This window comes from Platalea leucorodia, assembly GCF_965183815.1.
Source record: "Platalea leucorodia genome assembly, chromosome: 12".
Taxonomy (NCBI): domain Eukaryota; kingdom Metazoa; phylum Chordata; class Aves; order Pelecaniformes; family Threskiornithidae; genus Platalea; species Platalea leucorodia.
The window spans coordinates 8839662-8864146 of NC_138834.1; the positions used below are offsets into that span (position 1 = coordinate 8839662).

Sequence of the window (24485 nt, forward strand, 5' to 3'; positions counted from 1 at the left end):
GAAGTGGAAGATAACACCGACGCAAACATGGAAGGGGCTCTGATAGCCCGGGACAGAGTCGGGGTGCAGGACTTTGTGCTTCTGGACTCCCACACCAGTGAGACTGCTTTCCTGAACAACCTTCGCAAGCGATACCAGGAGAACCTCATCTATGTAAGTGCTGGGCATGTGGATTCATGTAGCCTATAGTAGGTGAAATGTCCCTAAGTGTGGCATACACATATATATAAAAATTGTTGCCCATCTAGATGGGATGCAAACTAAAACTACAGGGGCAGGAGGCACTATCAATACAGAGAATAATCTCCTAGCTTTGGTTTCATCGTGTTGAGACACATTGCTAGATGTTAGTAGTACACAGCAGAGTGATCACCCAGTAGTAGTCTGTCTGCTTTAGCTAATGAAAGTAATAGTCTCAGCCTGCTCTGAGTTGCCTTACAAAGATCCAAACAATATGCAGTAGATAGCGCTTCACTTTCCTATTCCCTTACTAACTTTGAAGGCAAGGCAGTGCTGAGTGTGGTATCTGACTTGTATGAGAAGTGCTGAGATGGTGCAAAATAAGATGACTTCACAGCCATGTCCATTTTGTCAGCAGCCCCAAGGTTATACATTGGCTTACAGCACTGGCAAGTAGTCTCTAAACATGTCCTTTGTCTAATGAGGACTGATAATTGTATAACACTAATGGAAAGAATTGAAAAGAAGGTAGAACAGGGCATTTTGATGTGCTGAAAATGTATGCAAATAAGGGAAAATGTAATGTGTCCTGAAATGTGTTATTTGATCGCCTTTTACAGTCAGGAAGGAATTTTCTCTGTTGAACAGCTGTCTCTGGAACAGACATCCTACTTGGCTTTCCTTCACAGCATTAGTTATTGGTCATTTCCAGAGATTTTTGTGAAACAGAGCTGGGATAGTAAGTGCATTATTGTATTAACTTTAAGTAGGAAAAAAAAAAATCCCATAAGAATCATGAGATATCAGGACCTCGTATACAAAATGTAAGGTTCTAAGCTTGCTGTCATTGTCCAACTCCACTCTTAACTGGGCAGGTTTTGGAAGAAGTTGGTATTGGCTTTGAAATGGCGATGTCCACGGAGGGTTTTCCTGTGGGGTGTTTTTTCTTCTCTCATAACAATTTCTGTACCATCTTTCCCAGTTGTTCTTGCATAATGTCCTGATGTACTTGATTCCCCTTTTCGGAGCTGTCGTGGTAGTGATGGAACAGGTTTCCCACCTGTATGCATTCTTTTCTCCCTGCAGACATATATTGGTACTCTTCTTGTGTCTGTCAACCCTTACAAAGAGCTGGATATCTATACCATGACACAGATGCAGCTTTATCGAGGGGTAAACTTTTTTGAACTGCCACCACATCTGTAAGTAGCACCCTTAAGATTTCAGTTTATATCAATAAATTGGGTTTTCTCTGTAATGCTATGTATTAGCAGTCACTAGGTCTGGTGAATGCTGATGTTCTTATCTTCCTGTAGGTAAGAATGTGTTTGTCTCTGTCTTCTAGCTGACTGTGAGAATAAAGGGGGAACAAAAGGATTGCAGAGTGATGTTGGGGAAACTGTAGAGAAAGAGTTATCTTAAAGATTACTGTCCAGACTAGTGCTCAGTGTGTCCTCCTTACTACACGTGGTCTAGCCAGACCGCTGCCTGACTGTGTCCATGTGCAAGTCAACATCATTTCCTTCAGTTGTCCAAAACACTCTGGTCATCTCGCCTTGGGCTCTGAGGCCCTGTGTCAGTGCAGGCAACCACAGGACTAGCACAGTGCTCCTGCACAGCCTCCACTTGGGCTTCCCAAGAGGAGAAGGAACATGAACTTCTGAACTCTGAGCTGGAATTTTTTTGGTAGTTGGAAGTTGTTGCGTGGTTTGCTGAGTAGGTTTTCTCTTTTCTTTTTTCTTTTCCTTCCTTAAGTGGCATATTGGTGAAGGCTCCACTACTGGTTATCTTTGTATCTGTCTCTATCAGCAGAAGTTGAAGTCTTTGCTTTACTGGAATCAAAACTGGCTCTTCTGCTTTGGAAGAGGGAGTCCCTGCTGTGTATAAACTGTATTCACCAGGAATACATGCAGCCTGTATAAAGCCTACAGCAACAGTGGGAAAGAGAACAATCCCTATCTGTCCCTCAAATACAGACTGGGTTTTTTACTCTGAGACCTTGAGTCAGACTCATGTTTTGAGCTGTGATTTCCCATCACTCACACTACTGGTAATGTTAGACGAGGAGTTAGTACTTCTGAAAAACCTTCAATGCTCTGCCTCCTGTTGCTGTTTCTAACGGATGCTTCTCCTCTGAATACTTCTTGTGATCCTTGTTCAGATACGCCATAGCTGACAATGCCTACCGGGTGATGTGCAGTGAGTACAACAACCATTTCATCCTCATCTCTGGGGAGAGTGGAGCTGGGAAGACGGAAGCATCCAAGAAGATCTTGCAGTATTATGCAGTAACCTGTCCAACTACAGAGCAGCTGCAGATTGTCCGTGATCGTCTGCTACTTTCCAATCCTGTTCTGGAGGTAAAAAATAAATAAAGGTACAAAATGCATTTTTGGCATTGATGGCCTCGCTCCAGGAATGGCCTTCTGTTTTACATGATTTTGCACCTGCATATGTAACACAAATAATAACATACATTCAGCCTCTTGGCAGCACAACCTCTGAAAGGATGCTTGGGATTGAATATCACTTAATGTTGAGGAATTTAAACTTGGGTTTTATAGTGGAGGATAGCTGAAACCTGGGTGTACAAGGAAACTGTACAGCATACAACAGTTCTTCATGGCTTCAGTTATGGGTCATACAAGAAAGAGCGATAATTTGTTTAGCTGAGTTCCACATTAAAGCTAGGGAAATACATTAGTTTAGAATCATAGAATCATTTACGTTGGAAAAGACCTTTAAGATCATTGAGTCCAACCAAAAACCTAACACTGCCAAGTCCACCAAGTTTGAATTTCTTTAATCCCACTAAATTCAGTAGTAGGACTCAGCTGATGCAGCAAATCTCTGTTTCTGGAGCTTTGTCCTACTGTGGGTGTCAGGCTCTCAGTAAGATGAGAAGTGACTTAATCTATCTGTTTATCTGTAGGCTTTTGGAAATGCAAAAACTCTGCGTAATGACAACTCAAGTAGATTTGGGAAATACATGGATATCCAATTTGATTTTAAGGTGAGAACAAACTTAATGGACCGCTGTTAAAACAAGCTGTATCAGTGAGCCTCTTGGACACTTACCAGGCAGCACAGGATTTATGAAGACTTACACTGCAGATTTCTGACCCTATTTTTACAGGCGTTGCATTTTGCAAGTAAAGTGACTAGTTATACATCCTGAAAGCTTCCTACATTAGTGGCGATACTGCCAGTGCTCAGTAGAAAGCTAATATAAATTGTTATAAAGCACAAGTTACACTAGGACAGCAAACTCTTTAGATACAGCTTGTGCTGTTGTTGGATGCTAACTCTTAAACACAAGATGGCAGATAAATAACAGCAGAAACGTGTTTCTCCTGACACTGCTCCTTGTTCCTAGGTGTGGAGGAACAGCCGTCACAATGATGTTGTTTATATCTGACTGCTTTGTTCTGCCAGGGAGCTCCAGTGGGAGGGCACATCCTCAGTTACCTAATTGAAAAATCCCGAGTTGTCCATCAAAACCATGGAGAAAGGAATTTCCATATCTTCTACCAGTTATTAGAGGGTGGAGACAAGGATCTTCTTTGCTGGCTTGGGCTGGAGCGCAACCCCCAGAAGTACGCGTATCTCATCCAGGTCGGTGAGAGCTTGTCCCTATCTCTTTATCTTACATCTAGAATTGTAGGGATTGCGACTGCAGCTTTCTTCACTTAAGTGTGCTGCTGAACTGCTAAGAGAACCTGCTGTGTGTCACATCATAGCGAAACTCGCAGGCAGGCTGGTTGCAAACATATTTGCTTTGGGGTTGTCGGACACTGTTGTGCCCTGGGTGCTTTTGTAGCAGGAACTGTTGCTGCTGTTATGGCCTAACGATGCACATAAGTGGCTTATAAGGGGTCGTATCTCTTATTGGGTCAGCTGATATAGTTGTGGGGACAGAAAGAAGCTTTTGAGCAACACGACCCAGTGACAGCAAGGCTATCAGAGTTTGAAAAAGGTTGCTTTCACCAGGTCTGTTATTGATTGATTGATTGTGTATTCCCCGTGTTCTGTGTGTGCGGAATGGCGTACTGCTGCTGTGAGAATGTAAACACTCTTAAGCAAATGTCACCAAACCATTCGATGACCCTGGTCCCTCTGGTATGGTCAAGACACTTCTTGATTCATTGAAAAGAGCAGTCTGAGCTACTGAACCGCAGAGTAGTATCTGTCTGCAAGTTACACTTTGTATAAAGGCATGTCTTCGAACGCCTCTGTGTCAGGACCTGGTATAAAATGAGTTTCTCAGGTTTTATGGACCTCGTATTATAGAGATCCATAGGTATGGTTATGCAGCATACAGCTCACTTCGTGGTAGTGCTCTCAGTTTCCTTTCTTCCTTGGTGGTGAAGAATACTTGGGCAGAAGGTATTATTACCATAAAAATGGAAGATGGCTGTAAGCTCAAGCTCTTCACAAGACTTAGCCATTTTATGGTAGTCACTATCTAAGCTCAATGCTTTAAGATATCTGAAGCTTTAAGTATAAGCTGAAAGATCTGATCAAATGAGCCCCTTTCAGGATTAGCAGGAGTGAAATAAACTTGCTAGCTAGTTGCAGACTTCATCTATACAGGCTGAGGAAACTGGAAATGAAAGTAGTATGCCCAGTAGTATGCTATGGTTGTTGCTGATAATAAAATTGCTTTGCCAATTAATTGGACTAATTCATCTTTCTTTTACTGTATAGGGTCGTTGTGCCAAAGTGTTTTCTATTAATGACAAGAATGACTGGAAAATAGTCCGCAAAGCTTTTTCTATCATTGACTTTACTGAAAAAGATATAGAGGTATGCGTGTTAAAAAGGGACTGAGACTACCAAAGGGAATTTAAGTAAGGAGTGCGCTGCTGCCTTTCCTTAAAAATGATGGAAGCAGTCTTGCTTGGGAGAGGTGTTAAGGATGGAATAGGACATCATTTGGGGGGGACTGAGGGAGTGGGCGGGTGAAGAGCTCTATCACTTGGTACAGCATGATGGCAACTGGCGGTAGCACCTCTCTGAAGCAGGTTGTCTGACTCGCCTCCTTCAGCCTAGCCAATATTCTGTTTATTAGCACGCATAGCAAAGGCTAGTGCCATCCCACGGAGCTGTAGGAACCTGCTTTCTAATGGTATATCTCTTGTTATTAGCATCTCTTTGGAATTGTTGCTAGTGTGCTGCACCTCGGGAACATTCAGTTTGAAGAAGACAGCAATGGACATGCCATCATTCGTGACGGCACACAGATCAAATGGATTTCAAAGGTATCTCTTCTGAGATAGTGTCAGTATTACAAGTGCTATGAAGAAAGCTTTAACGTTGCTGTGTTTTCCTCTTAAGGGCAAAATAATCTGTTCCCAAAAGCAGTATTGCTATAGAAATACCCAGCTCTTGTTACAAACTATCTTGAATTATAGGGCCCTTTTTCTCTGTAGCACATCTCTCTGAAACTTCCTTACTTATTGTTGCTCAGAGATGAGTATACCTGAGATCTACCAAGGCTGGCATCCTCCTGAAATGAATGGGAATGGACTGGAGGGGTTATGCCTTACTGATCACACAATACTGCTTATTTAAGCAGTCTCCTGCTGGCCATACTCTGAGCGCAACTATTTCTTTTTCTGCAGCTACTGGGTGTGCACTTGTCCATTCTGCAGGAAGCTCTCACCCATCGGAAGATCGAAGCCAGATCTGAAGAGGTATCGTGTAGTCCCACATAACCCCAGGCAGCTGGGAGTCACCCCAGCTAGCGGTGGTGACAGATCAGGAGCTCTGTTCTTAGCAGTGTTACAGTAAAAACAGATCACTCTGGCTGTCTCTCTCCTCCGTATTATCTTCCTCTTCTAGCCTGAGACATTAAACTAAAGCATATTCCCAGTATGGGAGTTTTACTGCTGAATGAGGTAGTAATTGCTAAAAAGCTAGGAACAGGGACTTGCAGGCAGCCCTGTGTTTGAGCCAAATAATTTCCTTTTGTTCAGTCCCTGGAGTGCTTCCTGGGAAACTGGGCCACATAAACAAAGAAAAGCACTGGTAAAAACTGTTCTTTGAGCATTTTGTACTAAGTTTAATAAAATAAAACTAAAAAGAAGTCAGAATACTTCTCCCCACTTGTCTAAATTAGTACTCTCCAAAGCATACTATCACAGTCCTGCTGGCATATGGTCATACACCAGACTGAAGTAACGCTGATGGTAAATAAAGCTGTAGGCAGCTACAGTTCAGATAGGCTGAGCACTGTGCTGTGGTGTACAACAACATGGCTGGTTCTCCAAGCCACAAGTGTCAACCGGCTTTGCAGAAGTTTGCTCTGATCATCTGTGGTGTTTATCATCTCCAGTATATCTTTATTTTTAGGTCCTAAGCCCATTGAATGTGGATCTGGCGTTCTACGCTCGGGATGCAGTAGCAAAGGCAATTTATGGACGAACTTTCACTTGGCTGGTCAACAAAATTAATGGCTCTCTAGCCAACAAGGTTGGTTTCTTGTCTAGTGTCCTCCTAGACGCTGAATTCTCCTAACATGCTGAGCAGAGTTTCTCCAGTGAGGCCCTACAGCACTCATCACCAAATATCTTAGATGCTTGGTAATTGAGGTAGGGGCATCCCACAGCACTGAGCTGGAAAACCGCTTAGCTAGGTGTGGAAGGTGGTATGTTAAATAGTGTTAGCAGTTCATTACCTGCTTTAAAGTGGCTACTCCATTGGCATGTGATACAAAGCTCTCAAAGAGAAAGCTTAAAATTTAGGTGAAGAAAGCAACATGAAACGTGCAGGGAAGAATCATCAGCTGAAGCAGCAATTACAGAGCAATGGTGTCTTTAACAGGACTCAACTCGGAAAACAGTTATTGGCCTGCTGGATATCTATGGTTTTGAAGTGCTGGACACAAACAGGTAACAGCAGCTCCTGAGGCATGGGGTAATGCCTCATGCTGGTGGGGGCACGTGCTGAAGTCCTACGTGGCTTCTTGACTGTACTCTTACCCTAGCAAGGCAAGCTACAGGTGACTGCACAATCTGAGTGCACTGGGTTAGCTGAACCCCCTGGGGAAAGCTTTAGCTTGGACTGCTTGCCTGGACTCGAGCCATTGGTGCAACAGTGTGGGAGGAATGTATGGGTTTGATCTGTATAGAAGTGGGCTGGCTGGCTGGAAAACAGTAGGTAGTGGTGAGAGGAGTAAAACTGTCCATGCAATAAATAAAAATTAATGCTTATTTAACCACTCTGAAGCTTTGAGCAGTTCTGCATTAATTACTGCAATGAGAAGCTCCAGCAGCTGTTGATTGAGATGACCTTGAAAGCGGAGCAGGAGGAATATGAACTGGAAGGAATAGAGGTAACTCATTTTCCCCCTTCCTTTTTTCTTTGAACTGCCATTACACTGGATGCTTTTGATCATCCATGAAGAAGACATCCTGCTTTTTTCTTTTTTTAGTTTGCATTGTTCATGTGGGAGGTGTAAGACAGCCACAGGTCTCATTCTGTAATGCTTTTTGCAGTGTAATTTAGCCTAGATTTAATTTATGTTATTTAAGAAAGGAATAGGATATTCCCCAAAACTCAAAAGGTCAGCAGTGACAATGTCCATGTGGAAATGAGGAGCTCCAACAGTGTAAGACACTGGACAATGGAGTGTATTAATGCAGAGAACAAGATCTGGGCTGCTGGAAGCAGGAAGACTGTAGTGTGGGGTGATGGATCAATGTGCTGTCTTTTTTTCCTCCAGCAGCTTGGTTGGTCCTAATTTACAACACTGATCTTCACTGGGATTGGAGCCTGGCTCCAAAGAACTTAAAATGTAAGGAAAAGACCTTCCTCTAAAGCTTTTCTTCTTTTTTTTTTTTTTTTTTTTTATTTTCTTATTTCCAGTGGGAGCCAATTCCGTATTTTAACAACAAGATCATCTGTGACCTGGTTGAGCAGAAGCATAAAGGAATAATCTCAATTCTGGTAAGAACAGAATTTGTGCTACTGAAATTAAAATGCATGCCTGTGCCCTATTGCAATGGTCCATTATTGTATTTTTTCCGCTAATTATGTGATGGGTCTGCATTATTCAGAATGTAAACAAATAGACCTTGTAAACAAAGACCCAAAAGATTAAGGTAGAGGACCTGCTTGCTAGAGAGCTGTGTTTTCAAGGTGGTATGCTGCTTCCACAGCAACTGTGAGTGCTTGAGAAGGCAGACCTAGGCCATTCTTTGTACTTTTTGTACAGTACTTTGTACTTAGTGTACTGGAGACACTAAGACGTAGAAGGAAGGTACCTGCAGCGACCTGGCTGGCTATAGTCCGCAACAGGGATGGGACCCAGGCTTCTCCAGCATACCATTAGGGAGACTGCAGAGCACCAGGAGTGCTTCTCCACAGCCACCTGAAGCCAGACATCCAGGCTCTTGTAAATAAGAAAGAGGACAATTCATCGCGTCTAATTGCTTACATGACTTCCTAGCCTTGATGTCTGATGCTTCAGAAGGGCTCAGCTAGGAGAGAAACCTGAGAGCTGCCTGCCTCCTCCTGAGCTGCAGGTCTTCCTCTTGTTTCCTTGCCCTTTAGTTGTTGCTGCTCTTAAAATACTGATCTGTAGAAGCTCCTCTTTGTGCCTTTGTAGGGATAGCAGGAGAAACAGGAGAGGCTGAAGGCAGCTCCCTACAGAGCCTTTGATAAGGAGCTTGTTCTGCTGAGTAACATTTTTCACTTCAATTAAGTGTGCAGTCCCATGGGGAAGAGTCTGAGCACACAAGCTAACTACCGTGATGATACTTCTTGAATGCAAGCAAACCCTAATTAGTAAGAAATTGAGTAATCTTCCTGTAGAGACTTGTAGCCAAACTTGAAGTTGAATTGTCCCTTGCCGCCATCTCTGACATGTCCACAAAGCTAAGAATTTTTATCACCTCAGTACAGGAGGCAAAGGATTAGTACATCGTAATCCAGAGAAGGTGCCGCTGAAGCTCAGCGCTAGGTTCACGTTGCAATGGATTGCTCTTTCAAGTAGGGCTTTCTACACATGGTACAATTGGGGGAGCAGAAGGAATTGTGTTTCTTGGGTTAGAAAAAAGTCTTCTGTAAGCTTGTCTTTCCCCCTCCAACTCTGCAACTCATCCAGATCGAGAGTCCTTCAGGTCCTTCTGGATTTTGGTGTCTAATGATGTCCATCTTTCTCACCGTTTTTGTTTAAATGAACAACAAATAATAAAGGATGAGGCAGGGCATTGCCAAATTGGGGGGAGGGGGGGAAAGCCAGATTTGGCTCTAACCTGATTTATCTTGACAGTTCTACTGAAAACAGATAAACGAAGCTCTAAATTTAACTAGGAAATTGCTTGTATAAAACAGAGCTCATCTCAAATTGTAACCAAGCTCTTTGGTTTCGCATAGCAAAATTGTACTAAATGTTAGCGAGGAGGGAGTAGTCTGTTCAGAGCAGTGTTTGATCTGGTGTCTGCTGTTCTAGGATGAAGAATGCTTACGACCTGGTGAAGCAACTGATTTGAGCTTCTTGGAAAAGCTGGAAGAGAAAGTAGGAGATCATGCCCACTTCGTGACGTATGCATTTACGCTCTGTATCCTATCACAGAGGAAACTCTTCCCATCTCTTGCCCATAACAGAGTATTGGGAAGGGAACAATTTTTGCTTTGTACCAAAGAAAATCAAGCAGCCCATCCACTGTCTAATGTTGTAATGTGCTACGCTGGTAGAGTATGACCTGGGGTACTGGGGAGGTGGCGGTGGGGGTTCCTGTCTCTTTACTGGTGTGATGCTGATCTTTGACTCGTTCCACACTAAAATTAGAGACTAAAGATTAGATGGCTTTGGCCCATGAAGGTTAGATGGCTTTGGCCATAGATGGCTTTGGCCCCCATTGACTCCAGGGAAAGCTGAAGATATTGTGAAGAGGAGCCTAAGACCCTAGGCTGTGAGGGGTACATAAATATTTAAGTCCATCTTGATATGTGTGAGCTTTGAGTATGAAGAGGAAAGAAGCATGCTCCTGCTGAAATCTCCCAGATGAGTGGTGTTCTGGTTAATACTCAATTTGTAGTATTTTCGCATTCAGTTTTGGTGGCAGATGAACATGTTGGCGCTGGGCTGTTCTGGCAGTTCTCAGCAGAAGCCTACCGAAAGGCTTTGACAAGTCATCAATTCAGAGTCATGCTGCTGAATTGTCACCGTTTCTACATTTCTGAAGTTCATCACAGCCAAGTGGAAAATTTGTAGCCAGCTTCCTTGTCACTACAATGTGCCTTAATACTGTTCTGCCTGATTAAAAGCTTTAAATAGAAGTGCTACAGCTACTTAAATGGGATCTGTACTTGGCAATACTCTTGGAAGGGAGCTTTGATGTACTAATGTGCTGTTGTGACACACAACTCTGCTGTTAGTGACTGCGTACAAAGCTGAAACTCAAACTGTTAAGTTGCTCTTTTTTTTTTTTTTTTCCTCCCCTCCTGCTCCCCCCCCCCCCCCCCCGAGTCCTTGCTTTCTAAAATTTTCCTGCTATTCTTGAAAATTTTGGTTCCTCCTTTGTATTTGGGTTCTTGCTGTAGGGCAAAATATCTCAAACAATCCTTCCCTCCCCGGTTTCACTTTGAAATTGAGTAAGCTGGTGATCTATTCCTCATGCAGGCAATAAGAACATATTTACATGAATGTTATGGGAAGAAACCTTCATAATTCTGGAAAGGGTGATCATTGCCAAATGGCAATGGATAGGTCGCAGATATTCTGAGGAGTTTATAGTAGCTGACTCCATTCTCTGCTGCTAGCTGTTCAGAATAGGCAGATAGATGATAATTTGATTATGGGCAGTAACTGTATAGTCAGAGCCATGTCAATAGGAACAAACATTAGATTTCCAGCTGTCCTACAGCTGCTTTTTGTGCAGGTGACTTTCTACAAGCTGAGGAAGTCTGTTTGCTGCTTTTTCTTTTGGTGTGTTTTTTTTTTTTTTTTTTTTCCCCTGCAGTCGCAAGCTTGCAGACCAGAAAACACGGAAATCCATTGACTGGGTGGATTTCCGCCTCCTCCACTATGCAGGAGAAGTCACTTACTGTGCTGTTGGTGAGTGTGAACAAAGTGCCAGTCTAGAAGTTACCTGAACTTTCAAGCCAATGTGGTAGATGATAACCTGGCGGGAAGATGAATTACAAAATATCTGCCCTCTGAAGGCACTGTTACTTGGAAGTTGTAAATGTGAATGCAGTGAGAATTTTGAGGATATCAACATCCGGATTTTGTGCTAAAATGTGTAGCTTACAAAATAATTAAACTTTTTTTTTTCTTCAGGATTTCTGGAGAAGAATAATGATCTATTATACAGAAACCTGAAAGAGGTAAGAACAAAAAAGGGATGCTGTTCTCTTAAGTTACCTTGCTTGAAGCAGGAATGTTTTGCAGAAGATGTATTTAATCTCTGTAGCAAATAAGAACATATATTTCTCCTTAGCAATGTTCTTTAGGCATTAGGCACCTACATATATGTCCCTACAGCTGTGCTGCTCAAGCTTAGAAGCATTACAGTAGGACTAGCATGGCTGCTAAATAAGGCAGCTTTTCATTTCTCCTGTTTCAGGTGCTATGCAACTCTAAAAATGGCATCATTAGAGACTGCTTTTTACTATCAGAACTAGACAACAGGAGGAGACCAGAGACTGTGAGTTTCGTCTTTAGTCTTAACTTTGAATATGAACTCAACTTCCCAAGTCTTGATTTAACCACTGATCCTGTCCTTAGTCCTGAAGTCAGTGGATTTTTTTGCTGGTGTTACACCCCTGCTAGCTTTCTGGTAGTTGAACAATGGTGTTGCTGAGACAGCAGCTAGCAAAGTGACATACCTTAATGTTGTTATTAATGCATCCTTCTAAAACAAGCCCTGTGCCTAGCATCCAACAGTGGTTAGTTTCTGAAGGTCTGCCTTGCGTGTCCTGCCGCATGGCAGGGGTTCAAATATTCCAGCTAAGCACTCTGTCCAGGTAACTTATGAGTGACTATGCTTCAAAAGCTTTGTGGTACTAATGCATATGTCAGCCTTTCACTTACAGTTTTGAGATGGGTGCAGGCGATGAGTGGATTTCAATTACTGCAGTGATGAGTTCCAAAGCTAAAAAAGTTCCTTTCAATGTCATCTTAGGTTGCAACCCAGTTCAAAAACAGTCTGATGAGTCTTATAGAAATCCTGATGTCCAAGGAGCCTTCTTATGTCCGATGCATTAAACCGAATGAGAACAAGGAGCCTGGTAAGGCATTGGGTTGAAGACACAGTTGTGATAAAGGAATGAAGTAAGGAAGACTTTAGCTAGGCATATATCTATATCTATATATATATATCTCTGTGTGTGTGTGTATATATATATATTCTTACTTAAGCTAGCAGCAAAGTCATCACCTTAGATAATTGTGGATTAGATTTGTTCCTTATTCGTCCCAGTACATGGACAAGCGAGTGAGCTTCCACAGACAGTATTTACCTGTGAATGTGTGTTCTTACTACAGGGAAGTTTGATGATTATCTGATCAGACATCAGGTGAAATACCTGGGCCTGATGGAACACTTGCGGGTGAGACGAGCCGGCTTTGCATATCGACGGAAGTATGAACTGTTCTTGCAAAGGTAAGTGGAACTGTTTTGCCCTCTAGCCAGGTAAACCTGCCCTCCCACGAGGGCTTCAGAGCAAGGTTTGTTTAAATGTCAAGTCCCAGTGGAGGGTGTCAGCAGACACTCTTCTGCATCGAAGACAACCTTTGTATGTGTCTTCTGTCTGTATCCATTCTGATCTGCTTTGGCATCTTCTGCCTTGAATAAAGTAGTAGGAATTTGAGGGGGAGAGTTTCAGGAAGGGGTTCCTCAAACATCAAGTCATTTGTGTTGATGTCTTGCTGGTGTTTCAGGTATAAATCACTCTGTCCAGCTACCTGGCCACATTGGCATGGGCCAGCAGCTGAGGGTGTGGAGAGGCTCATCAAGCATATTGGTTACAAGCCTGAGGAATACAAATTAGGAAGGTAAATTTCCTTTCTCTGGCTGTAGTCTCTGCTGCTTGGTTGCATGATGCTTGCCATATTTGCTCCTCTGTCCTGTCTGACTGCAAGTCACCATATGGCCCTTCCTGGAGAGCAGCAAGATGTAGTGGTGTGAACAGATCCCTTTAGCTTGGCTCTTGCTTGACCATGTGAACGGGGTGGACCTGCCTGGGTCTGCAAACCTGACGGCTTCTGATTAGTGGCTTCTTTAAAACAGTCCAAAGTAACCGCACTGCAAAGGTATACAATGCATAGGAGCAAGGAGACAGATAAAAGCCCAGATGCATAAATTTCCTCTTTATTTTTACCTTCCTGTTTCCATGGAAGCTTGAATCCAGCTGAGCTTCTTCTGTCTCTGGGTTAGGGGAGATAGGCTGCCTTGCTTCAGCTCCAGGTCTCCCTGCATGCTTTGGCAGCCAGAGGCAACTTGCCTGTCTTAGGCTTGGGTTCTTTTTTAACTGCCTTTTGCAGCCACTCCTGAACCACAACCTTGTCCTCCCTGCTAAAGACAAGGCATGGGGCAAGGCAGGGCTCTCTAATGTCACCTTCAACCTGTGGCTATCGGAATCCATGAATTAATATCTAGGATAGTAGCTAGACAAGGAAACCTGTTTTCACTGGGTTTCAGCTGCTTATCCTGAGCTCCACAGCTCCTGGGAAACTTGCAGGGATCACAGCATTGACATCGTGTGCTCAGGTGGCCAAGAAGGCCAATGGCATCCTGGCTTGTATCAGGAATAGTGTGGCCAGCAGGAGCAGGGAGGTGATGGTGCCCCTGTACTGGGCACTGGTGAGGCCGCACCTCGAGTGCTGTGTTCAGTTTTGGGCCCCTCACTCCAAGAAGGACATCGAGGTGCTGGAGCGTGGCCAGAGAAGGGCAACGAAGTTGGTGAAGGGTCTGGAGCACAAGTCTTGTGAGGAGCGGCTGAGGGAAGTGGGGTTGTTTAGTCTGGAGAAGAGGAGGCTGAGGAGACACCTTATCATTCTCTACAACTACCTGAAAGGAGGCTGTAGCGAGGTGGGGGTCGGCCTCTTCTCCCAAGTAACAAGTGATAGGACGAGAGGAAACGTCCTCAAGCTGCGCCAGGGGAAGTTTAGGTTGGATATTAGGAAAAACTTCTTCACCAAAAGGGCAGTCAGGCACTGGCACAGGCTGCCCAGGGAAGTGGTTGAGTCTCCATCCCTGGAGGTGTTTAAAAGACGGGTGGACGTCGTGCTCAAGGACATGGTTTAGTGGTGGACTTGGCTGTGATAGGTTATCGGTTGGACTCGATGATCTTAAGGGTCTTTTCCAACCTTAACGATTTTATGATTCTAATTACAAGTCATGTAAAGGCCGAGGTCCCCACACTGCACCTTCCAGGGCACCTGGGACCTTGCGCAGTAACCGGTGTTTTGTTTCCTTCCCTCTCCCTGCCACCCATTGCCCAGTCCTTTGCACCCTTTCAGGATGTGCCAGCTAGAAAAATGAAGAGTGGTTATGGAAGGAGATGTAACTTGTCAGTATTACAGCTGGTTGAGGACTCTGAGCCTGGTTAGGGCAGCTGAAATGATGGCTCACTATGAATAAGTTGTTCATGGTCTCTTTTTCAGAACCAAAATATTCATTCGGTTCCCAAAGACTCTGTTTGCTACTGAAGATGCATTTGAATTCAGAAAGCACCTGTTAGGTATGGTTCCAGTTCCTTTTATCTATATATAGACTAAGAAGCAGAGCCTGAGTGAACTGTGTTTCTGGGCTCCAGGTTCATGCAGCAGATACACCGTGGTGAGAGCTGAGACCCCTGCTCTGCATAACTCTGGGGAGTCCAAGGAAAACTTAGTAATCTTTTTCCAGGGTGGGGAGAAATCGCTAGCTATATTACTTGAGTTCTAGATACATATCTCCTTTAGAGCTCCTCGGTCCTACTAGTAACTGTTGGTCTATGTCTAGATGCACTAAGTACCTTCCCCTGGGATTGGGATACCACCTGTCTCATCCTAGTGTTACCTGTTTGTACCTGCTTGAAATGCATAAACACATGGGGCTGCTGAAGGCACGTTTACCTACGCAGGCTACTTTTGGTCCTGTTGGTGTCTTGGCACCTTTGTTCCTTGGTGATTGTGCAGACCCTCCTGTGCCTTGGCAAGTGGTGTCTGATTGCTGGGAGCACAGCTCCTGAATGCTGCGATCCTGTAGATACGAGCAATGTCTCTGCTTTTTTTTTTTTTTTTTTTTCCTTCCCCAGTTTCAAGACTACAGGCCAAATATAAAGGATGCCTTGGAAAGAGAGAGTACAAGAAGAAGAGAGAAGCAGGTATGGGCTCTAGAATCAAGGATTCTCTTCTTAGGGCTATGCTTTCCAGTAGGAGTTGTAGCTTTGGGAGGTCACGAATCTATGTTGCTGCAGATAGCACTCGCGGTTCCCCTACGGGGCTGTGGGTCTTGGGGTCAGATGCAGGTGGCAGCTGTATGAAGAGCATTCAGAGGTCCCTCTAGTTCTGTTCAGCTCCTCACATCATGTGCTGCTCTTGGCCTCATGCAGGCATCAGCTGTGCGAGCAGCTCTGTGCGGCAGCAGCACCCTCTGCTGTGCATGTGGGGATGTTCTGGGGTACCGAGGGAATTGCTCGTTAACTGCTAGGGAGAGAAACCCTCTTATCACAGTGGACAGGCTGATAAATAATGCTGCAGACTCAAAGGCCAGCTTTCTGCGATGAGCTGCTTGCTGTGTACAGTACGTTGCCACCTTGATGTTGGGCTCTACAGTGCAGGTAGTGCCGGATCAGTTATTATGGAGAAGAAAAGTTTGAAACTTCTTACTCTAAACATCAGCTGATGGGAAGAGCTGCAAAAGAGACAGTTGTAACTTCTGCTATGTGAATTTAAAGGATAGTGTGGCACAGGACCTTTCGTACTAATACAAGGACCTGGTTAATTCTTGCAGCTATCAAGTTGGAGGCTTGTTGGCGAGGAGCGCTGGCACGGAAGGAGGCCAAGAAGAGGACGTGGGCGGTTCAGATAATCAGGAAGTAACTATCGCTGTGTGGTGATCGTGGGGAGGGCTGTGGGTCGCAGCCTGGTGATGGTCTCTGAACAATGAGTCCAAAAGTACTGACAGTAGAGTGAGTCAAAACCATCTCCTTCACACCCATTTCTAAGCTATCACAGTAGTTAGGAGGACAGTTGCCAGATGGGGTTGATCAGAAATGCCTGTCACCTCTTCATGAATTCTGTGACTTATGCAAATTTCTGTTGCTCTGCTAGTTTATATTGGTGCAGAGGATCTCCAAACCAATACTTTGCGTGCCTGTCCATTCCCTTACGTAGGGTCCTCCCTCTCCACTCCCTTAAACTCAGCTCCTGAAGAGTGCTGTAGAGCTGATCTTCCTTTCTAACTCCAAAGCACTGTATTTTGGTCAACAGAACTTGGAAAAAAAATGTTAAAGTTTGGCATATTATAAAGCTTAAGATTTCCCTTGCTGTAACACAGGTGACAATGTACCCGAGTTAACATCAATGATCTGTTAGCCTATTGTGTGCCTTCTGTGACTTGCCTTTCATTTCCATTGGTTTCTGAAGGTAACATGTAAGTTCTGGTTCGGATATTTTCTGTAGATTCATAAATGGCTTCATCAATCGGAAGAAACCCCTTTGCCCAGAGAACATTGAATTTGTGCAGCTTGTGCAGTACAACTACTTGATGAAGCTCAGAGACCACGTTCCAAAAAATGTCTTGGACAAGAGCTGGCTCCAACCTCCTTCTATCCTGGAAGAGGTGAGGGTCGCTGCAGGCTTTGGGAGAGGTGAAGATAACTTCTGTTCTGTGGTTGCTTGTGGCACGCCTCATGTAGGAAAAGAGCATCTGTCTCCTGCTGGCTTGTCCTCTGTTCAGGCGTGATGGCAGAGCCTTTGGAAGACCCTGAGATCCTCTGTATTTGGGGGAGGATGGGAGTGGGAGGAATGGTGCTGTTGTTTCAGTTTCCAAGGGAAAGGAGGGAGCTTGGTGCTTTTGTTTTAAGCAATAGAAAGGAAGATGCACTGACAGAGAAGTGGGCTCATGAACCCTATTAAAGATAAAATTGATCCCATGATGTTTTAAGCTTGCAGCACAGATAGACTTGTAGCCTTTCATCTAGTTTGGGCTTTGGCAGGACAGGTAGCCTCAGTGCACGAACTGGACAAACTCTAGTTGCTTCTAGCAGAACTCTCATTTAGAAACAGCTGCTGACACTTGTTATGGCCCCTTTGGTCCTGCCCGTAGCCTGGCTCGGGACCAGAGCAGATGACTCCCACGCTGGCTGTGGCCAGTGCTCGGTGGATGAGGTGGGCCCAGTAAACTAAAAGCTCAGGCAGAAGGTAAGGTGAAGAGCAATGCTAATGGTACACTACGTGTGCAGTGCCGCAGTCTCGTCTGGCGGTGACGGATGTGGTTTGCTGCTTTTAGTAACTCTAGTAGTAACTCAGCTGCTTGGTGTTCTGCGTCCTTCGGCTGCTGCTGGGCATTAACCCTTCTCTGGTAGCAAAGCTCTTTGGTAGGTGGGGCTCTGGGCTGGAGGACCTCAAATGAGTTGTGATTAGACGTTAAAAACAGCTTGCACCAGGCAAGTATTTGTTAGGACTGCAGCAGGAGTTGCTTGCACAACTTCGCTACTTTTTTCTTTTTTTTTTTATGTAGACATCTGAGATGCTACAGAAAATCTGCATTAGGAACCTAGTAAGGAAATACTGCCGAGGTGTTACTGCCGAGAGGAAGGTGCAGGTAACTAATATGTGGAATGCAAATGCATGAGTTAAAACACACTGTGCTCATGTGATATCTTGCTCTCTGTGAACTGTCTGAAACGCAGGCTGCACCTTCTGACACACCACTGCTCCTTTGCTGAGCAAACATTCCTGAGCCTGGAGTCAGGTGTTTGTTTCGGTGGCACTTGCAACGTACAGGGCAGTTCTACAGACACATCGGTCTTAATCTTACGGCATTAAAACTGCACTTCATATAATTAGAAAAGATCCAAAAATAAGAAAAGATCCGTAGGACTGTTTAGTCTGTACTACCCCTTTATTTGGGGTAATACAGGAATAACCTAAAGGTGTTGGAAGAAATGCAGCATGAGTCAGGTAGATACAGCATGAGTAAAAGGATGATGTTGTGTAGTAACGATGCCTACATTATAACTGCTGATGTTAACGGTGGAGAAACTCTAAGAGGTTAAAGGCTGTTCCTTCTCTAAACAGTTACAGCAAAAAGTGGTAGCAAGTGCTGTTTTCAGAGGGAAGAAGGAGGGCTACCTGCAGAGCATAAACCAGCCTTTCATGGACACCCGACTGAGTGAGTACACAGCAAAGCCCTGAAGGACTTGGCCACGTGGTCCTTGCTCAGGAAAATTCTGTTTGACAAAACGGATATGGTTTCTAAGAGAAATTCCCATCTGACAGAGGCAGCGTCTCCTGCTGCGTTTGGGCCCTACCATTGAGTTCCCTTGCCCTGTTGTGTCCAGTGACACTAAACACGGAGATCGATCTGCCAGACTTTGCTCTCAGACTGGGGGTGCCTGGAATCCCTCTTGGGATAGAGAGCCATAAACCCAAGCAACCTCCCTTATGGGCTGGGGTGGATCAGGACCCACCCTCGCTGTGCTGGACGGGGCAGGGAGGCTGAGTGGGGACGTTGCAGTGCAGCATTGCCAGCTGTGGGGATCCAGTCCCACAGCTCCCAAGGACTGGAGCTGCTGGGAAGGAGACATGTGAGTCTTGGGAATCCATGCAGCTGGTGTTAAGCACGTTAAAGGCGTGCGAGGAAAGCCCTAGTAGTGCAATGGCGGGGCGAGGGATCTGGGAGATGGGGTGGGGTGTGGTAGCAGTGGTGCGTGGGTGAGATGCTGGGGTCACTGCTGGAAGCTCCCAGAGAGCTTCAGCTGGAGCACTGTGCAGAAGGAAAAATGCTCTGGGTGGCTGTCGGCACGAGTCCTTCTGTGCCAGGGCCTGAACCAAGAACAGACCCAAGAACAGCCAGTATTCCCAGTGTGAATTACTTGTCAGGCAGGAATAATCACTGAAATGGGTTTAGGGGTAGCTGGAAGTGAACACCCGCGGTTTAGAAGGGAGTGTACCAAGGGGACAAGGACTAATGGGATGAAGACAATTAATGCAGCTCTCTGGTGTTTTGCTGGTGGGAGCGGTGGCCGTCTGTCACCTACACTCAGTTTATCTTTCTGGTTTGCTCCTCAGAAGAGAGTGATATAAACCCTAAAGTACTGCAGCTCATCCACGGTGAGAAGATCAAGGTAAGGGAAGGACAGCGGGAGCTCAGCAGCCCTCAAACCAGCTTCACTGGAGTCCTGCAGCTGGTCGGTCACACAGACTGGGCGATCCGTCATGCCTGAGGCTGTCCTGCAGCCATGCTTATGTGGCAGGGCAGGCTGCTGAATAGCAGTGTAGCGAGTATTTCCTTGCTTTTAAATTTGAGACAGGTCTCAAAATGCACCTAGACAAAAATTATTTAAGATTCCTTTTATTAAAAGCTTAAAAAGCATCAATAACCCTATTTGGGCTGTAATGGGCAGGAGAAGTGCAGGTGTGTGCACTGCACTTCCCATGGTTATGGCATAGAGGGCACAGGTAAACCATTTTTCTCAGTGCGTGATTCTGCCATCTGAATTTCCAAGTATAAAAACCCAGATGATTATAAGTAGAGGTTGGCAGCAGCTGTTGTGAGCTGGGATCCGCAGCTCTGCGGTGCAGTGCTGCTCCTTGCTGAACCGCTTCCAGCGCAGGACCCTGCGGCAGCGAGAAATGCTGATACCAACTCGTTGTTTTCAGTATGTGACCCCCGTGGTAAAATATGACAGGAATGGGTTCAAAGCACGAGACCGGCTACTTGTTCTGACCCAGTCCTCGGCGTATGTGGTGGAAATGGCTAAGATCAAGCAGAAAATAGACTACGCCACTCTGAAAGGTAATGGTGGAGGTCAGCCTGGGGCTTCCCTTTCTGCCAGCGACCCTGGGGGTGGAAAGATGAACTTCTGAAACTTGGTCTTTCAAAGATATTTGAAGCAATGATCTATCTGAGAATGCTTTTTCCTGGGGGATGGATAAAGGGTCTGTGTGTCGGCGTGCGGTTCCCTGAAGTATAAATTATGAGTAAGAGGACACAGTTCTTTGAAATACATAAATGCAGGAGAACATCACTTTCTGTTAAAATAGAGGGGAGAAAGGAAAAAAAAAAACACAACCTTTTCTACCCCATTTTGTAGGTATTTTTTAATCCTGCCATTGTCTGAACTACAGTCCAGGGGTAGAATATATACTTTCTCCCTCCTCCCCTACCAAAACAAAGGTAATGTGGAAAGGTACAGAGCAAACGACTAACGCACCGTGTTTAAATAACCACTGTTGGAAGTGTGTTACGGACAAGTGGGTGACAGAGAAAGTGGTCTTCAGAAGGTATTTTGAAAACTGGGAAGATGATGGTGGTGTAGAACTGTCTTTGGTAGTTTTTTTCCTCTAATTCTTGGATTTTTTTGAAGGCATTTCCACCAGTAACCTGAGCGATGGGATTGTAGTCATTCATGTTCCCGAGGACAACAAACAGAAGGTAGAAAATTGCAACGTAGCTACTGTGAGCTTGTGGTTAGAAGTAAGGTCTTGTAGCTGACAATTCTAATATTTTCCTACGAAATACTGGGATTACACAATTACTGATGTTCACTAATTCTGTAATCAGCTAGACCTTTACATTCTTGCTGTCTCACCGTGAAAGCTTTCACTTTTTTCTTTTTTTTTTTTTCTTTTTTTTAGAGCCAAAGTCACTATAAATCCTAAATAGTCCCTGGAAAGGATGTTTAACAACCCAAACTTGTACTTGACTGTTTAACTGCTGTGTCGTTATTGGTCCCATCTGCACTGCAGTCCCTACCCTGGCATTAGGAAGGAGTTTCTCTGAATGCGCAACCGCTGCGCGGCTTACGTGCTGGGGCGATGCCAGACGACTCTCTGCCTCTTTTTTTATTTTTGTTTCCAGGGAGACGTGATACTTCAGTGTGAGCATATCTTTGAGACGATCACTAAACTCTGCATGCTGGCCAATAAGCAAAACCTTGTTAAAGTTGTGCAGGGAAGGTAAGGAAGGAAGCTGAATGGGTAGTATTGTGTGGGCTGTATTTTATGGAAGAACCTGCTTCAAAAACTTAAGGCCTGGACTACTTAAGTCAAAACTATTAACATCACCCCAGCAGACAGTGCCCTGAACTGATTAGAGGTCTGCTGTGCAGTAGCACAGTTGTTTTCATGGCTTCCTTTCATAGGCACAGGGGAAACAAGATGGGATGCACAGGAACAAGAAAATATATTAAAAAGTCATTACAGCCTATTATTTCCCAGACTAACAAGGCTTGCTTCCGTGATGGCTGTGGTTGCACCTTGCTAGGTGTGCTGCTCTGCTCTAAGACCTGCCCAGGATCCATCTGCTTAAAACCCAAACTTGTTTACAGGTGACTGTACTTGAAAACCACTTTTTTCAGGCTTCTGCTGATGTGACCTGGGTGTGAGGCGGTGGGTTTAGCGGTTTCACAACAGATCTCATTAGCACCAGCTCTGAGGAAAGCCTGCTGGGCTGAGCCTGTGGGTCACTTCAGGATAAATGCTCCTCTCCCGAAAAGATTGAGAAGGCCCTGAAATGTGATTGCTGAGCACAGGAACCTTCTCAGTCACGCCACCAAGCTAATGGCAGGTGGATGCAGTCTGTCTCTCAAATCTCTACACGAATTGAAACTGGCATATGAAACCTGTGCTTCTGCTCCAGCTTTTCTCTCTGGCCTTTGCGTTTCAATTGTAATTAGATTCCATGTGTTCAGTGGTTTTCTCCAGGTCAGATCTGCTTATCTTCTAGTGCTTAATTGCACCAGGAAAATTCAAATGCCCAGACCAGACAGGCATGCTCCATTCATCAAACCCTTCTGGGTTGTGTGGTATAATGCAATTGTTTAGGAAATTTACCTAAGCTGGAGGGCTCTGATCTTCTAATCTAACGAGATTTGCCAAGGGAACAGAAATAAAGGGGGCTTAGAGTAAAGCCTATTGCGAGGAAAGCATCTAATGAGTAATTCTGTCTGTATTTGCAGTCTTCAGTTTCGCATTGGCTCTGGGAAAGAAGGGACAATGGTGTTTACCGTTGGGCAGGAGCCTCAGGTCTTTAAAGCCAAAAATGGACAACTAACAGTGGTAAGGCCTCATCTAAGCGCTGGGAATATGGCTCGTGCTTTCTCCTTTGATGCTCGACCCCTGCCGAGAGCACAGCTAAGCTCTAGCAAGGGCCCTTTGTACGAGTTCTGGAGGACTCGATTCCTCTCCCAGAGCAGAGAGGTGCATGACACAACTACCCAGTCAGTATCTACCTGCATAAGAAGGTAGATAGAGGTTTATCACCTCTTGTTGCCTCCCTCAACCAAATTATTTCTGAAATGGGTTGGGGGATGGAGGGAAAGCATTTCTTGTCACCCAGGCAGGTTATCGGAGGAGGAAGGATCTGTCTGACCCAGTGGCAGTCTCGGCAGAACTGCTACCAAAGGGAGAATGAATTCTGGCTCTGTACGTAGCTATGGAAAATGGGGGATCTCTGCTTCTGTCCTTGCTTCTGGTCAGGGAGGGAGGTGTGCTAAACCTGCCTCCATCAGCTCACAGCTGCAAGGCAGTAAATGGCAAGTGTGGCTGGAGGAACAAGGAAAGGTGTGGGCCTTTGCTGCTTCACCAGTGAGCTTAGCGGGTTTGGTGCCGTTAGCTGACAGCTTCAAGGAAGCATTACACGCTGAGGTGTAACGCCCCTGGGCACTGGTTAGCTGTCCTTGCAGGCCGGAGATGAAGGGAGTTGTCTGGATGTGCCCGTTGTTAAACAGAAACAGGCTGCCTCTTTTCCCCACAGACAGGACACCTCAAGGACATAACATTTGTACTTAATTTAATGACTCCTTCCTTTTCTCGTCCCAGGTGTCAACCCAGGCCAAGTGTTGATGAGAAACAGCTCCTGTTCCTGGTCACTGTCTTGACTACGAACAGAATGGAGCCTGCAGGATGAGACCAGCACTCACATCTCCTCTGGAATCTTTGATGCCATAGGGCTGCTGTGATTTGAGAGTTTGCTTGCATCTTTTAGGCTCTTTTTTATAGCTTAAAAATGTTCAAGTATAGCTAAATAAATTCCATTATGTTGCTGTAACATTCCAGTGAGCATAGATGCTCATTACACACTGTCACAGGGAAAGGTTTAAACCAAAAGTTGCAGTTCCACACGTAAGATGTCCGCCTCTGTGCACCCAGTAAGAGCCGAGAGCTCTGACCAGGCAGGAAGGATTAAGACAGAAGCAGAGAGGCTTCTCTAGCTGTACCTTGAGTCACAACCTGCCAGGAGAACTGCATCAAGTGCAGATCAATGAAGTTAACTGTGGTCTGAAAATGCCTTTTGTCTCGGGCAGACTGGCAAAGCCTTTAAAACCCGCAGCTCGTCCTTCAGCATGTGTAGAGATGGCTAAATGTAGCAGTAGGGCTGGTGCTGGTATTTTTGAGTTGGTGCATCAGCCTATGAATGAAGCTGCTCACCTGGAAGTCTCAGCAAGCTGCTTTCTTGTCTACTCTGACATGGAGGAAGATCGTTTGCTTTTAGAGTAACACTGTCCTGGGTCTCCCTGCGCAGCAGCTATGCATGGCGTAATGGAAGCAAAACCATAAACGATGACCAAAATGCCCCCTCTTAGAGGGATGTGCTGGCTTGGTGCAATCCAGTTCAGAAGAAACCAGTCTCCTGCTGCTGAAGAACCTTCATCTCCACCTACGGAGCTGGACTCTACTCACTCAAGAGTGTGGTAGGCGCTACTGTTCCCCTGAGGCATAGTGGGGCAGGTACGAGGGGAGAGGGTGGAAGGCAGGAATTCCCTCTGCTCCCTCCTGCCTGGAAGCTGCAGCCGTACTGCCGCTCGCTGCATTCATAGCGCTTACTCTGCTGCCTCATGTTGAGGCAAACTCTGGTAGCTCCTGCTCCAGCTCGCTTTGGCTAGGCTGAAACTGCAGCCTGCAGGTCCTTGACTCGCTGCCGTTAAATCCTGGGGTCTGCAGGGTCCTGAGAGCCAGGTGGCCGGTGCCTCTGCCGTGAGTGGTGCCAGGAGGTAAAACGAACAACCCAGGGCGAAGGATGGTCTGATATTTCTTCCTGAAAGTTCCTTCCAGCTCCATGGACCATGAGGGAAGCATGCTTCAAACAATAAAGCAACTCACATGTAAATATGAAATATCTTCTAATTTATTGTGTTAC

At 45.2% G+C, this 24485-nt stretch overlaps 2 protein-coding genes across 2 annotated transcripts in view; one reads left to right on the forward strand and one right to left on the reverse strand.

The window, feature by feature from the left end:
• MYO1H (myosin IH) lies at window positions 1-23191 on the forward strand (the record flags this gene model as incomplete). The annotated part of the gene is made up of 31 exons (XM_082324789.1): window positions 1-153; window positions 1267-1382; window positions 2342-2540; window positions 3113-3193; window positions 3616-3795; window positions 4888-4986; window positions 5328-5441; window positions 5805-5876; window positions 6535-6654; window positions 7006-7073; window positions 7411-7516; window positions 8050-8130; window positions 9638-9729; window positions 11151-11245; window positions 11471-11517; window positions 11757-11837; window positions 12315-12420; window positions 12677-12794; window positions 13073-13186; window positions 14798-14874; window positions 15433-15501; window positions 16131-16215; window positions 16802-16961; window positions 17862-17945; window positions 18422-18515; window positions 19415-19470; window positions 20006-20141; window positions 20713-20780; window positions 21207-21304; window positions 22306-22405; window positions 23168-23191. The coding sequence occupies exons 1-31, from the start codon at window positions 28-30 to the stop codon at window positions 23189-23191; spliced, it is 3066 nt and encodes a 1021-aa protein (XP_082180915.1). The 5' UTR covers window positions 1-27.
• Window positions 22485-24485, reverse strand: part of KCTD10 (potassium channel tetramerization domain containing 10) — a 15639-nt gene continuing 13638 nt past the window's right edge. The window contains exon 8 of the mRNA XM_082325035.1: window positions 22485-24425. The gene's annotated coding sequence lies outside the window, so the exon portion shown is untranslated. The remainder of the gene's footprint in view (window positions 24426-24485) is intronic.